Here is a 16,949-nt window from a genome sequence, read left to right as displayed (position 1 = left end):
TTCACTTATTTTTTAAGTTATATCTGTAGTCGTTGATCTTTTCTTTGTTTTTCAGCCCAATGACTGTATATATAGATGGACGATGCGTATCCATCTGCTCCCACTGTACGAAAGTGATGCCAAAATAGCCCTGTGATAGGCGCTGCCATCTTGCGATGGTGACGTCATATGGAGCCAGAGTCCGTGCAGTCGAGATCGGTGGGTGGCGCCGCCATAGCCACTTCTGCTAACCATAACGCACACTTAACTTACCGAAAAAACAGCAAGGATCTCGCTCGCCAGCGTATTTAAAAGCAGAACAGCTTCTCTGTGTTGGTCTGAGGTTAACGTTCACAGGTATGGAAACTTCAATGACTGTAGTGATTGTTTTAGTTACGTTTCCTCTCGCCGTTCGTCTTCCACTGCTAAGTATTTTTCAACAGAGCTGTCAATGATCATTTTGACAGCATCAAAAAACCAACTGAAAATAAACTTGTCAGAAAAATTAACACTTGGACGTAAATCAACATGATAATAACTAGCTATAATGACAGAAACCATGTTTGAGGAAAATTTATTTTGAGTGTATTTTGATTTTCTAGTTTGACTCATGTCCCATCTGTTAACATGGAGGAGGCGGGCTTTATGACCTATACTGCAGCCAGTCAGCAGGGGGCGCTCAAAATGTTTTGGCTTCAATTTTAGGGAGCTGTCATGTCGTCCCTCTTTTTACACAGTCTATGGTTCAGCCATAGTAGATTACTGTTTACTCACAACACTTGCAGAGACCAGAAAAGCAGCCACTTAGCTCCGCCTACCTTCTCTGGCAGACCAACCACTGCTGGAAAATGCATCAGTGATTTTTTCCGTGAAAGTCGACACCCAGTCTGTAATAAAGCAAATGCAAAGGCTTTCCTCAGCGGGCCATAGGCTCAATCACCATTGTGTTACATCTATGGTGATAGATAGTGACTTAACAGACATTTATTTAAATTAAAATCTTCAAGATTATCACTTTAACTATATTTTTGTTTTTGTCATAAGTTCATTTGTATTTCACGTTTATGCACCTAGAAGGACTGTGTTTATTACCTGTACTCAATGTTGTGTTCAAGTAATGGAAGGGCAATATATCTAACTTATTCAGTTATCTCAATATATCTTTATCTTTCATCTGACACACTAATTTCAGACTTGTGAAAAGTTACTTTACAAAGGGGACACTAATTGTTCCTTCTTTGCTGCTCTGAATAACCAGCATTCATTTGTTATGTCAAATCTAAATGTACTTAAACAAACAGAAACACACAAACACGAACTGTCCTTCGTGTCTCTCTGCTTGTCTGCACTTTGTGTGTGCATGTGTGAGTGTTGTCATACTGTGCATGTGTTTGTGTGAAGCAGGTGAAGGTTAACCGAGTCCACGTGAGCTGACCACTTGATCTTTTCTTGGCTTGGACTTTGCATGATGATATTTTAATGCCTCTCACTAAATTTAGCCCCCTCGCACAGAGACAGAGAGGGGGCCACATGCACACAGAGACGTCCGGAGAGTCGTATGAAGACACAGAAAGCAAGAGCATGTGTGTGTGAGTGTAAGACAGAGAAGGATGAGAGGCATGCAGTTTGCCTCTTGCAGATCAGGTCACCAGAGGACACTGAAAGACAGAAGAGGGAATCGAGTGCTGCGATTCAGAGGAGCAAAGAGCTCGTCTAACTCATAATTGATGTGAAGGTGTTGGAGGCCAAATGTCTGTTGGCAAGCTAGCAGACAGGAGAGACAGCTGAGAGTCAAGGGGGAGACAGGCAGGTGAGGAGAGAGCTGATGATTGAGAGACCTGCACGACCTGCGAGCACACATGCTCGGGCTGCTCCCAAACAAACTCATTCAATTCAACTCTCCTCACTTGCCTTGCTCGCGTGAAGGTTTCAGGAATCAGTTCATCAAAGCAAATTAAAATATGTGTTACTGACAGAGCCTTACCCTTTAAGGAAGTGTGGCCATGTGACAAAGTCTAGCAAGTTTGTGATGTTAAATGACATACTGTGTGTGAATTAAAACAAAAAGTACAAGAATGAACAGTGGACACAGTGAAGTGCACTTTTCCACTATAGTGTGCAGAGTAGGGCTGAACGAATTTGAAAAAATATCTAATTGCGATTGTTTTGACTTATATTGTAATTTCCATATATTTCGCGATATTTAAGGTAATGATCTGTACTAAACGATGATTTTTGATACTTATGTCTGTGTATGCCAGAACCTCTCTGCAGCACAATATTTAAATCAAAAAGACATTTTGACACACGTCACCTTTAAGAAATATTGCGCTTTCTCAAAATTTCGATTAATTGTTCAGCCCTAGTGCAGAGCCCAGATAGATCGGTTTCCGGTGTAAGGCTTGTGAAAAGAGTCAAGTACCTGTTTTATGCAACATTACAATCATGTCCCACAACAATTCTTCACAGGTTAGTCAGTTTACCACTTAGCAATTATAAGCCAGGGTAAAGCTAACTGATTATGCCTTAAGAAACCAGTGGTTTTGGGGGGTCAAAGCTGGAGATGGTCAATGTTATCCTTTGGTATAAGAAACAAACCATTTTTCAGTCTCCTCAATGACATTTTCGGCATTATCATGAACAGGTGCCAGCTTATTATTATTATTTTTTTATTTCTCTGTAATGTAGCAAAATTTGATCAATGTTATTCAGAACATTATATTTTTGTTTTGTTACAATTTCATTTCACATTACAATTTTACAATTTCAATTACCAGATGCTTTTGTCCAAAGCGACGTACATCTGAGAGTTAATACAACACAAGCAACGATCAAGACAGGAGGGAACGAAGTCAGCTTCAAGTGCAATCGGACACTGGTGCCAACAGGCAGTGTATAGGGCGTTTTTTTTTAATAATAATAATCATCATCAGCAACATCAACAAGATCAGTATAGTCATCATCATCATCATGAAAATCCTAGTCAGCATAAACTCCATCCTTGATGTCATCATCATCAATAGCATCAATATCAGTAAGTGGAGAGGTGTTCATGAAAGAGTGGGGTCTTTAGCTTCTTCTTAAAGGTTATATAATTAACATGCTTTGACTAGTTTACTTTTTTTAACTAATCACTATAAGGCAACTAAGGAAATGTTACGTTCGGGGCCTCCATCAAGGTGTGTTCAGTCCAAAAGTGAAAAAAAAAGTGCTTTGCATTACATGTGCGAGTTGTAGCGTAGAAGCATTCAGGTTTTAAGATAAAAGGCAAAGTCAAAATTTGCCTCTCTAGATCTGTCTGCAAAATAAACACAGCCATTTCTAGGTTCATTACACCTCCTCAAGGAGACTCTGATGGAAACCAACCAGCGTTCCATTTCAGCTGAGGAGCGCCCGTTCATCTGTTTCAGCTGAGTCTCAGTTTCACTTTAAATAGTAAGTTACACTGATGCTGCACTCTGGCTTACTACAGCAGTATAGACCAGAAAAAGAAACTAATTTAAATGCCATTAACAGATCTACAGAAGTGCTGTAGAAACGCAAGACCTGCAGCAAATTTGCGTCTTGCCATTGACTTTCTATTTAGTTGTGGAGTGAACACACTGTAACACATGCAGAGTTTGACACATCCTTCATCATATTTTACAAATTCTGATCATATGCCTGAGATTATAATGTCAGTCCACCCATCTGTCCACTTGTCCACCAACACTTCAGAAAGGATATCTTACTTCTGCCAGACTGCTGACATTTAGAACGTATTAACGTATCCTAGAGAATAAACCTGATGACTTTTACGACGTCCTGTAGTTTATATATTGCTATAAGCTTACTGAGCATGTGCATGCTCCCAAGAAGGTGAACCAGTTTTCACACTCCATAAATTTCCCTCTGGCTCATCAGCAGAAAATTCAAGGTTTACTTTCCCTCTCAGCATTTATCAGTGCCTCCTCTAGCAGCAGCAGTTAGCCACCGTATTCAGCAACAAACCTTTAAAAAATCCTCTGCCCACTTCCTGTCCAGCATCACTTAAGAGTGACAGATGGATGTCAGACAAAGTGGTGAATGTAGTGGGACATTTAGCTGCGAAAATGCTAGCTCTTCCTCTTTCAGATTGAAAACGAGGGCAAAAGAAAGACTGGACTTTTGATGGGAGGCCACAAACACTTGAGTAATAATGATTAATGTTCTACGACTATAATAACTATAACTGTACTATGAGCGTACCTGTTTTATGAGGCAAGAAATATCACAATGTTGTGTTAATAGGTTTTTGCACCGTGCTCAAGTGGTGAAATAAATAAATAAATACAGGTTTCAAATATTTCATAATCTAATTAGTCTGTTGTTGTGAGGCTTGCTGGGCACGTTAATGCTTAAACACTTTAGTATAAATGATCCCATAAACCCTTGTTTTGTCCCCGAGGAAACCTACAAGACAAGAGGACTGAATACTTTCATGTGAACCTTGCAGCTTCTACAGACCACTACCAATGTCTCAACACTGTTATTCGGTTTAGTACAGTTCATTGTACTGTACTGGCCTAGTTTAAGCCTGGTAACTGTGACATGGGGTCATGTGCTAGTAAATAAGGGGTTAAAACTCACTTATGTTGCTCTGAGATCATGAGAGGCTTTTTAAATTAACAATAACGTCTCATAATGAGCTCTGAAGTTCACGGAGAGTCAGTGGAGGTTAGCCAGAGCAGTGGTGACGCGCTCCTATCTGATCCAGTTAAAAGCCTTGCAGCTGCAGTTTGTGCTGCAGGTCATGTACAGAGTTTTGGCCTGAAGCAGCACTATGATGAGTTATGGCTCTAACTTTATCCAGATGACCTCATTTTTAAAAAAAATTCACAGGTGAAGGAAACAGGATTGAACAACCCTCTTCACTTGATTATTAACGCTGGGGTCAGATGTTGACTCCAGATTTAATACACTCACAGCTAACAGGAAGTGTTGTGTCTCTTGAAGGACTCTGCAGACTTCAGGGCAGGTTGATTAATCTCCGAGAGCGTCCTGGTTGGATTTGTATTCTGAAGATATACGAGGACGAGGACGAGTGGAGCTGTTGTATTGTGTCAGACAGTGCATGCAGATTCCTCTGATTTAATCCCGAGCGCTGTGTCTCAGAGATGCTGGGTATTTTCACGGGGGTGAGTGAGGACGGAGGGATGGAGGGATATGCTACAGTGAACAATAGAATAAAGGAGGGGGGTGGGGGGGGGGTCATAAGAGGAGAGAGAGATAGAGTGGGAGGGACGAGGAGTGCAGGGTTATGGGAGTTTGTTGAGGAACTAAGCTGATTTGCAGTCACAGCATATGTCTTCTGTCTCTTATTCTATCTCACAGTCTACCCCCAGTCCTTATCTATCTATCTATCTATCTATCTATCTTTTAGAGCAATAATATGTGACATGTCACACGCATAAGTGCACTGCAACGTGGATTAAACCTACATATATCCGTGTTGAGGCGTGAAGTGTCAGCGCTTGACTTAAATTTGGTTTCATTGCTTTAAACTTTATTTCACATAGTTTTTAACATCTCTTTTATTGAAGTATTTTAACTCTTTTCATTACTGGTTTACATCTCTTTGTCAGTAATCAATACAACGTCATAATCTCCATTTCAAGTCATTGTCAACGTTATTCTCATCCCCAACACTTCAAATACAATAGCTTAGTCGCTGACATAGCGCTTCAAATTAGGGACGGCCATTTCCAGTAATCTCAATATTCAAGTTATCTAATTACCTCATGAACGAGTAATCGAGTACTCGCAAATTATATATTTTTTACCGTTAAAAATAACACACGTCGGACACGGACCTCCCTGGAAATAGTAGACTGTATGTCTGTAACAGAACATTACTATCCAACACTTTCACATTAATGTAAATAAACTGCCAACAATAGAAAGCAAGTGCAATTTCAAAAGCATTCAACAACCTTAACAGGCCCTTCAGTTAACGTTGTTGTTACAATCTGTTTTCAAACGTCACAGCGGTAGCGCACTGTATGGACTTCTGCTCTGTGCTGCTTAACACGTAACTCACATTTTCTCCACTCTCGTAGCTGTTTCCCGGCGTGATGGTGGCTCGTACTCCAGCTTAACAAATGCCATCAGCTCACGGAAGACTTCTCCTTCCACAACACTTAATGGGATCATATCTCAAGTCACCATGTTCGTTATTAGCAGGCTAATCTTCTCCGCTCTGCTAAAATCACAACGGCGTGTGCTAACAGGGCTAGCAAACGACGTGATGCGAGACTGTCTGACTGTCTGTCTCCGCTGGCTTCTCCTTGTGTTTTAAGCGCGTGTGGTGAAGCATCAACTGGTATTTCTATGACATACAAGTTTAACACCACATATCTTGCACAGAACGCTATCGTCGTCTTTTTTGTCAAAGTTCTCAAAGAGACATCACTTTTCCTGGTCACGGCTAACCTGTAGCTGAAAACAACACGGGTGCGCGAGTAGTGTAACGTTACTCGAATAATGACGTCAACAACAAGTACTGGATTACTCAATTATTCGTCTCCATCCCTACTTCAAATGTGTTCTTAGGTGTCCCTACTGGGTTATTTCTGGACGTTGTCCTCTAGTTTATTGTCATGTGAAATCGGTGCACACGCCACATAGAAAAAGTCTTTGAAACCGATAATGTCAAAAAGTCATAAAATGTTTGCTTTATTTTGAAAGACTAAATGGTTACCTATTTATTATCGCTCACCTGATCCCTGCATGTCACAAAAGGTTACTTAGATAATCATGTATTGAAGTGTAGGACCGCTGACCAAGCTGCCTATTTGACAGGTTGGGAGTGAGAACGTTTTAGACAAAACAGATCTCTTGCCTACGCAACACTAGAAGTCCTCTGAGGTGCACATGCATATCAGCAACCCCACACATGTTCCCTATGAATTATTCAAGCTAATACACTTACAAACATGTTTTGGATTTTACAACAAATAGTAGAGTTTGGTTTGGTAACAGCCTTATGGTGCCTTTGAGGTCTTGCACACTGTTGGTTAGCTCTGAACTGGTGGTAGCGCCTTCAACTTTTATGTCTTTCAACTTTACGCCCTCATATTTTGTAATTTTCTTACTTCTTATTTACATACCTGTAACTGAACTGTTGCATTTTTGTGTGGTTTTATGTTTGGAAACCAGCCTGAAATAATATCTTACGGCAGGAATTAAGGATCCTAAATTGAACTGAACACTGAATCACGACTGAACCGACAAAGAGAAGAGTAATGATAACAGTTAATGCACGAAGAAAAGATGTAACAAAATACATCCTGTCAGTTGGGAGCCGAAGATGGCACACAAAATGAAAACAAGCAGATAATTGTTGTCAAGCTGCAACCAGCTTGTCTCTTAACTGACTCACTGTGGATTAGAAGCTGGGGTTCCTGCAGCAGCAGCCAGCTCTGTAGCCATGGATCACAGGGACAGATGTGAAATGACTCGTCACTATATATTTATCTGGTATATTTCCTGTTTAGGGTTCAAAACTATTTAAGATCATTTATTGTCCCTGAGGTGAAACAAGTTCTAAAACAAAATAAACAAATAACTTTATCACAAACTTAATAAACATTGTCAACCAATACTTGTGCGGACCCCCCTCTGCTCCGCTGTGATGCTCAATGTGCTGCAGAGAGTCCTATCACACTCTGGTGCATGACACCAAGTATTGTTTTCTGCATTGTGAGTCCTATGAAAAAAGTTATTATATTGTGCATATTGTAAAACATATACGCTAATACAGTTCTATGTATCAGCATACTCCACATTTAACCCTTTTTAGATGATAACTCTTGGGTTACTGGGAACTCTGGTGGCTCAATGAAGTTGTGGGAGCCCAGTACCGTTAATATAATATAAGTTAAAGTAATAATGGATATTTCATTTTCACACATACACAAAAAACGTCAAATTAATGTATGAAATTGATTTATAACCCAGCTCTGATTGAAATGAGGACACAGAGTAAAGCCTGATCAATATATCATTCAGCCGATTATACCAGACGATATAGGCTTATCAGATATATGGAGATCAATGTCTAGGTTTTCCAATATATGCTGATGTTTTAATAAAAAAATGTATGCAGAAAACAACCACGGATGATTTAGAAATGGTGTTCATCACATAGTTTGTCCGGCAGAGAGTGCACAAGTTCCATACTTTACAATACTCTCAGCACTGTCTGCAACATATTTAGCAGAGCATCGGAGCTGAGGAGACAGTTGTCCACACTAGAAAGGGTTGACACTTTAACAAATGTTTAATGTTGATTAAGTTATTTGGGTACCTTTGCAAAGTAATGTGAAAAGTCGGTGCATAAGCCACATAGAAGAGTTTTTTCCAGCTCCAAAATTCACAACATCGACCACCTTATCAGGAATTTTTTTTGCCCTCTTTAATCAGTGTTGGTGTTTAAAAACCCCATATCGGTGGGCTCTAATACAGACTTCCAACAACCCGCTAGGGTGAGCATCAAACATGCTTGGCAATGTGACTCAAGCACTAGAGCAATAGATTTGTCAGAGGAGATAGTGCAGCACAGCCTGGAATGTATACACAAGTCATCATCTGGCATTGAGGACATATAGTACTTGAAAAATCAGACCAGTTTATGTGATCAACTAACAGTGTAGAAGTGAAACAATACATATACCATATGAGTTTTTTTAGTAGTTCTTCCTTCCCAGCACAGCCGAGACTGTGTTTGAGATATTTATATTGCCTTATATATTGACCATTCAAGACTTTAGAGGCCTGCATTCATTACAGTAAGTAGAATGGCGAAATAAAAGTATTCACTGGTGGCTTTTCATATGATGGACGTTGGTGTTTTCAGGCTCAAGCCTTCTTATTCATCTTGCAACGTCTTCTTGTGCATTTCCTTTGGCACAAGCAGCAGCTAACCTCTCCATCTCCTGTATGTAATGCACCAACCTGCTCTCCTTACTGCTACATGCTGTGTTTGATATGCTGTCCCAGTCGGAAATCGTGGCTGTCTTTCTGCATACTGATACATGCTCTCCTGTTTGTGTTGGTGTGTATGTGCGTGTGTGCGTGCGTGTGTGTGTGTGCGTGTTCCTGCCACTTTAGATGATGTGTTGGCGAGGGATGCCGGTGAGTGTGTGATCTGTCTAGAGGAACTGCAGCAAGGGGACACCATAGCCAGACTGCCGTGCCTCTGCATCTACCACAAAAGGTGACACACGCACACACACACACACACACACACACACACACACACACACACTTACACACAGAATTGAATCACTGCCTGTTATATAATTTTGCACTTCTTTTAATTAAATGCACTTACTGCACCACAATAAAACATTCCTTAAAGATGGACAGTACTTGCTGCCTGATTTAGAGGTTTGTTCATATAATATCATTAGACAATAACTGTGCAGCGTGTAGCATTTCTAAACACTCATATACATCTCAGTCAGACTAACTAACTGATAGTTAATAACCAAAAACAAATGAGAACAGGCTGCAGACTTCCTAAGGCTGCTTGTGTTTCTCAAAAGTCTTATATCCGAGTACAAATTACCCATGAGCCTTAGCGCTTCCTGTCACAAAAAAGGATATTGCATCCATATTTTTTTCTCCTGCCTTTACATATATTTTATTTATCTGCGTCGATGTAAATTATATAGTAGTTTGAACAGACAGCATGACACATTTTTTGATAGTCACTCCTGCAATCCTCTGCCATAACTTAAACCTCTGCCTCCTGTGCAAACAGCACCCTCTTCCTGTTTTGTGCCATAAAGCAGATCAACTGATTTCCAGTTTGTCTCAATTGGCTAAATTGCTTAAAAAAACATTTAACATTGAAAATCAACACTCCACTTGACCTTTTCACTCTACTTGACTTGGTAGATGAACTTTTTGGTTAACAAAATGGATCTGATAGTCAATGTAGTAAGAAGATGAAGACCAGTGACTGTATATAAAGATAGAGGACGCGTCTCCATCTGCTCTCATTGCACGAAATTGATGCCAAAACAGCCCCTGTGACGGGCGCTGCCATCTTGCGCTGGTGAGGTCATTTGGAGCCAGAGTTGCGCAGTAGAGATCGGCGGGTGGAGCCACCGTAGCCACTTCCGCTAACCAAAACACACAATTTACTTAACGAAAAAGATAGCAGGGATCCCGCACGTCAGCGTGTTTAACAGCAGAACCGCTTCTTGTGTTGGTCTGAAGCAGACGTTCACGGACATGGAAACTTCAATGACTGCAGTGATTGTTTTAGTTAAATTTTTAGGGAGCTGTCATGTCGTCCATCTTTTTTTACAGTCTATGATTAAGACTGATTAGAGTCCACTCATGCATTGTTATTTGTAGCAACATTAGCATTAGCATTTAAGTATTTTGGATGGCTTTATCTGCCTTAAAAATATTTGTGTTAAACAAGTAACATCCATATTCAACTGTAATAACATAAGATAAGATAAGCTTTATTGACCCCCCAAAGGGGAAATTTACTCATTACAGCAGCTCACCAAACAGTCAAATTAAATAAAGTAATAAAAAAGAGAAAAAGTAGGTGGCAATAGAAAGATTAAAATATAATAATAATATAAAAATAATAAGAACAGTAACTAAATAATAACTAACTATCTAACTTAATAACCTAAACTAAATAATCTGCTTCATACTTCTACTTCACAACACTTCAGAGGGTAATCCTTCCTTTAGCATGTGTTACTTAATAATGAATATAAAGACTTTAGATGCAAAACAAACATTTTGATGAACTTTTAAAATAAGAATGGTTCAACATAAACCACGCAAAAGAATATATACAACTAAAAATTAGCTCCCCTTTCAACAGGTTACAGTACTAATGCAAAATACTGGTATATGTAATATATAATATATAAGAATATAAGATTTTTTATATTTCTTTGTAGTGTAACTTGAGTAACATTTTAGAAGGTAGACCTGTAACTGTAATAGACATTTTGAGACAGTGTTGTTGTTGTTTCATTTACATTGAAACTCAGATAACTAAATGTTCTTCTTCCACCACCCACTGTGAACAATACAGAAATCACATTAAATGATGTGAAGATACATGTGAGTGTGCTGTAACACTGCTGTTATGTTCCCCTCTGGGTCTCATTTATATATTGTATATTGTCTGTTCTGCTAATGTGGGAGTGCATGGAAACCGTCCAACATGCCCACTTACTGTTATGCTTCAGCAACAATCCTCTGTAGTACTGAATCCATTTAACATGACAATGTAAATTCATTTTAATCTCATGAAATGTCTTACTTTATCAAATTATTACTATTGTTATTTTTCAAAATGTGATTATTCTTTTATTTCATCTTAGCACTGATGACCTTTGATTTATTAGATGTTAATCTGTCCTCTGTATTTGCAGCTGTATTGTGGTTTGACCAAATGCCTGTTTGTCTGTGTGTCTGCAGCTGTATAGACTCATGGTTTGAGATCAATCGGTCCTGCCCCGAACACCCCTCTGACTGACTGACCACCAGGCCATCTATGAATACTGTTCAAGGTGAGACATAGGGCACGCACACACACATGCATCTGCATATCAGCCAGTGTACAGAAGCTCATAACGGCTTCAAATTGAAATTCAGATGAGGTCCCTTCACTGTCCTCTTCCAATGATAAAATGGATTTGATGCATTTTATTGGATATACATTCAGTGTAGAAATACACAACTATAACTTGTTGTGTAAAGGACAGCATTAATATGGTGGCCCAGGAGGGCAAATGCACAGTTCATTTTAGTTCATTTCAAGTTTGCCCTTGTTGGCCTCAAACATATTAAAACCGTTGTTTTACATTTTTAAAGTTAAAAAGAAAATAATAATAATGACATTTTTGTTTGTTCAGTTTCTATAACGTCTATCCTACAAAGAGGACCTATTTATTCTGTAACAGGCCCACAGTCTCAGAGTCATCTCTGTGTGGCTATAATTTAACACAGCACTGCTTTGTGATACTTGCTTATGTTGGTATGCTAACATGCTGAAGCAGGTATGTTTACAATGACTACTTTCTTAGTTTAGTGTGTTAGCCAGTCAGTTAGTCACACTGAGGCTGATGGGAATGTCACCAGGTTTTGCAGGCATTTGATTGAAAAACAAAGTGTTAGAAAATGAAGTTCTAAAAAATTAAGTGGCCTGAGGAAGATGCCATAAAAAGTTAGATGGATCATCAAAGTGGTAAGATTTAGTTTTACAGTTAAATATTTGTATATGTAAGGTTAAAACAGATAAAGGGTCAATATTGTAAATATGGAAATGTTTCATTTGTTGGGATTGTGAATTAACATAAACTGAGGCAAGATAGCAGCAATGTCTAAAGCTAGTGTTACTGGTGTCACAGAGAAGTGTTATGCAATGCAGGAAGTAACTAACATGTGACAACTTAGCTCATGAATGACAGAAAACGAACTAAAGTGTAACTGCACCCGCAGGTCTGACCATAACTCCACCCACTGCACAATTTTGAAAAATGCTCAAAGTGGGCAGGGGGCTGAGAGGGGGGTGGGTGTGTCCGGCAGCTCAGTGACGTCCCCTCCCCTCCCCTGTACGTACCGCCCCCCTCTGATTGACAGCCGCTTAGATTCCTTTTTTTGTAATATAAATTTAATGATGTAATTTTGTCCCAAACAGTCGTGTCTACGTCACCATCGTCTGGCAAGGTCCAGGGCTGATTTAAAACAGTAGATGGCGTGTTTGAGCCATTTCCAGCCCATGAAATGCTGATTTTTATACATTTGGTAAGAATTGGCAATATTAACACCAGCACTGGTGTGTTTCATCATAGTACAGCAATATAATTTAGATTACGGCTCAAAAAACATGTTTAAGTGTGCATCTACTCTTTAAATCATAGTTTGTTGATATAATAATGCACAGTATAAGTCATCACATCATTGCACATAACATTGTAATCCATCCATCATCCATCATTCTAGAAGTTCACAGAAAAGTCACACAAAAAGTTTGTGGAAATCCTGTGGAAATAGACCTTGATCTATTTCACAGCATAATTTAATGATAGGAAATTGTGGCGGAGCTGAGATAAAAGAAGGAGGATTACCAAAGTCAGTAGGATTCATCTTTGAGTAGGATTGTCTGAACAAATTTCATCCTGTAGTTGTTGAGACATTGGCTCTAGTTAAAAAGACAGGCCATCTATAAAAGTCAGCTTACTTAATCCTCAGGGGACCATGAAAGTACACAAAATTTGATGGCAATCGTGTAGTTTTCATATATTTAAGTCTTGCGTGGTAGTCCTAATGACCAACAGATATTACTATCACTAAGCTGTGTTCAGACTGAAAGTAAAGCACATGTTAGCCTTGTCTTACTCACACAATTTTAAAACAAGGGTCATTTGTGTTAACATGGGTTTGTTACACACAACCTGCAAATATCTATCCAGTCATGTCTGGGTTCATAACATTATCACAGCCTTCTCGAGGATTGTCTTGATGCTGACCAGTGCCCAGTTTGATGACCTGTTAGCTAGGTCAGGCTCGGCTCTGCTAGGTACCAGGATTTCATGGAAGGTTGTGTAAATACACCATGATCCAGATTTTTAAAAATTGAAGTTTGTGCTTTGTCAGGTCTAAACTAAAATGTACACATTGTTCTCCCCCTCTGTCTGCAGGACATCTCGCGGTCCTGCCATGGATTTGTGGACACAGACGCAACAAAGTCCGATAAAACAATCAAAGCGATCAACACATACTTATCCTGACAGAATCCATCAACCTAATCAAGATAATTATTCCTCGTGAACTGAACCAAAAAAAATGTGACTCTCAAACCATCTTACATTGAACGGCCCCTCCCGAGCCCTCCATTTCACATCTGCTGAAGAGACTGCTTACAACGCCCCCACCCCACTGCCCTTCCTTCTCTCCCCTCCAACATCTCTCGGCTAACAGTGTCCCTTAAAGGGCTTCATAGGCCTCAAACCCTCCTCCAACTCAAGTGTCCATTTGCCTCCCTGACATGCTCAGGTCCTCGCAGGCCTCCAGCAGCTGGCCTTACATCTCGTATCTGGATCCAGGCCTGTCAGTCATTTGTGTCCAGCAGCCCTTCCATGGCCTTAACTGTGGAGAACAGAGGAAGCAGAGCAGGGAGGGGGGCAGGAGAGGAAGGAAAACCACACAGAGAGAAGAAGTCTATGAGAAGGAGAGGGAGGAGATCATCGACGAATGGAGGATTGTTGAGTTGCTGAAGCTTACTTTGAGAGACAGACTTGTACATTATGTGGTGGGCCTCTCATCTCACAACACGACTCCAACTCGGTGACTTCCTCTTATAACAGACTGGGTCCCGGTGTGCTTCTTTCTCATAGTTCCTGCCTCAGTTCTGCGCACTCCCCTGCCAATTTGACTCATTATAATCAAATCTAAAAGTCCCCAAAATGCTTCTTAGGCCTGGTTTGTGCAAACCTGGACAGCCAGTGACAGATGGAGGGTTAAAAGAAACATTAAACAAACTCAGATGTCAGCTTGTCTTGTATGTACAGGATGGAGGGGGGGGTCTAAAGATGGACCTGGGGGGGAGAGGAGCGGTCTGAGCATGCTCAGTTCTGATTGGGAGGGAGGAAGGGGCCAGCAATGTAGTGTTTGCTCCTACTGTGTAACGTGCGTTTGAGATGCTGCAGTGTCAGGCTTCACCCGGTATGTGTATGTAAATTATGTGTGAGTGTGTGTGCGAGCTTGGAACCGTGACAACATAGCTTTTGCTGAAGCCTACTGTGTGTGCGTGTGTGAGAGAGAGAGAGACAGAGTGAAAGGTCAGTGTAGAGGGCTGACTGGGACAGTGCTGTGTGTGTCTGTGTATTGAAATGTTTACAGTCTAGGTGTCCATGTTCCCTGTGTGTGCGACTGGCAGTCCTCCCTTTACTTTGCTGATGTTTACAGCTACAGAGAAGCGACATATTGTAAATTATACACCTAACCTCTCTCGGTTCTTTCTTTTTAGATCTGCCAGATTTTTTCATGTGATCATGATTAGTCATTTTCTCGTGAGAGCCTCGAGTGTGAGAGCGCGCGCGTGTGTGTGTGTGTGTCTCTGTGCATATGACTGTTTGTGCATGTGTGTTTGAGTGTGCGATTCAAGAAGCCCCTCTTGGTCTATGCTACTGTCGGTTCCCCACATTGTGTTTCTGCTAGAGAAGGTCTGGCTGACTGCGACTGGAGACGTGAGCCACTCAGACCCGATAAAGGACTCTGTAGTCCCACTGTGGATCCACTGAACGGGGCTTATTTATTCATTTGTTCATATTTAACAATATTTGTTTAATATTCAAATCATGTGAGGTGTTACTCACTCTTCAGAATGCCAAGAGCTGATGTATGACGACTACTACAAATCAACATACGAACAAACTGCATTTACAAAGCTACTGTAAACAAATGGTGGAATAAATTGTGCTAGATGACAGACTCTATTTTGAACCGTCATTCTGTGACCCACATACATCTTACACAAGCTGAGCAGTTTGCCATCGAACATTTTATTATGGGACACGGTGTTACAGATAAGTCCTTGGAAAGTTCCACCCTTGAATCATCTCCAAATGTTACATCGGTCAGAAATGTTCCACACACCCCAGGGGTTATTTTGGGAGTGCATGTCATGGAACCAGTTTCTCAAAAACATTTTACTACATTTCCCAGAAGGCCATATGACAGTCGACAAGGCTGAAAAAGGGACATGTGTATGGGATCCCTGCATTTATGTGGTGTTGGAATAATAGAGAAACGAGTTCATGTGTTAGAACACATTTTTGTACCCAGCTTTACACACCTGACATATTTTGTCTGCAAACATATTGCATACAAAAGTTAATGTGGTGTTGAGGGCAAGAAATCTTTTATGAATTGAGGTACTGCAGATTCATTTTTTCTCACGTAATGTTTAATATGGTATCAGACGGTAACCATTAGTTGCTGTACCCGTAGAGTGACCTAGATTAGCAATAAATCACAACATATTAAAAGGAAAGAAAGACTTCCTAACTTTAGGCCTCCGAACTTGTACGAGGAGCATGTACACGCAGGAGGAGCCCCTTAAAACATGGAACTTCGCCCACTTCCACAGGCTCTGGGACTGTCACAGCACAATGGTTTCTCTTTCACCCAGGAAACCCCCTGTATCCCCTGTTAAACAAAAATACAACATGATGCATTGTTTTACCCAAACCACGATCTTTTCCTCAACCTAACCAATTAATCTGGATGCCTAAACTCAGGGGACTGACAGAAAACAGCGGAGAAGCTACTGTGTATCTCAACAAAGAAACACAAGGAGCTCACACATAGATAAAGAGTTCTATAGGTGTATGTTATGGCAATCAGTCTATGTCAATGCTGTCTCTAAAATAACATATTATCTATGTTTTTTAGGAAAAATTGGACAGCTTTACCCACTACAATATACGTGACCCTTAGCAGCCTTCCAATGAGAAAGAAACCAGAGAAGAGGGAAAAAATGCGCAAATAAAAGCTGCAGCGAATTACAAATGTTGTTGCCACTGGAGCTGATGATGAATATAAAATTCATCCAGAATTCAAAGGGAGCCGGCTGAATGTCTCATCTGGTTCCTACAAGGTGTAACTGAAGCTGTTAGGGGTGCATGCAGCACAATTTTAAGCTAGCTAGTTTGATGTCTCATACTGAAATATACCTCTAAAATCATGGTTTCCTTCAACTTGTGTTTTTTAAAGAACCAGTCTCTCCTCCAACTTGTGACTCTTACCCAAAGGACATCATTTTTTGCAGTGCAACCTGGTTAATTACGCTTTTAAAGGTGGGACACATTTATTTTGCTCTTTATTGACTGCTTTCAACTTCAGCAATTATTCAGTTACCATGCTAATGCACTCCTTTATAGACACCAGAAGTCCCAGTTTGA

At 40.3% G+C, this 16,949-nt stretch overlaps 1 protein-coding gene across 1 annotated transcript in view; it reads left to right on the top strand.

Moving 5' to 3' along the window:
* The window catches only part of znrf1 (zinc and ring finger 1), a 66,857-nt gene extending 51,382 nt beyond the window's left edge, over positions 1-15,475 (top strand). Inside the window, exons 3-5 of the mRNA XM_069685604.1 lie at positions 9,109-9,214; positions 11,461-11,552; positions 13,686-15,475. Coding sequence (XP_069541705.1) covers positions 9,109-9,214; positions 11,461-11,518 — 164 coding nt within the window. The 3' untranslated portion in view covers positions 11,519-11,552; positions 13,686-15,475. The remainder of the gene's footprint in view (positions 1-9,108; positions 9,215-11,460; positions 11,553-13,685) is intronic.
* Positions 15,476-16,949: the final 1,474 nt, after the last annotated feature.

The sequence above is a fragment of the Semicossyphus pulcher genome, unplaced genomic scaffold (genome assembly GCF_022749685.1).
Source record: "Semicossyphus pulcher isolate SPU_LCO1_2020_fin unplaced genomic scaffold, fSemPul1.0.p SCAF_8, whole genome shotgun sequence".
NCBI lineage: Eukaryota > Metazoa > Chordata > Actinopteri > Labriformes > Labridae > Semicossyphus > Semicossyphus pulcher.
Note: the sequence above shows the minus strand (reverse complement) of the source record. Positions and strands in the feature narration are given on the sequence as shown.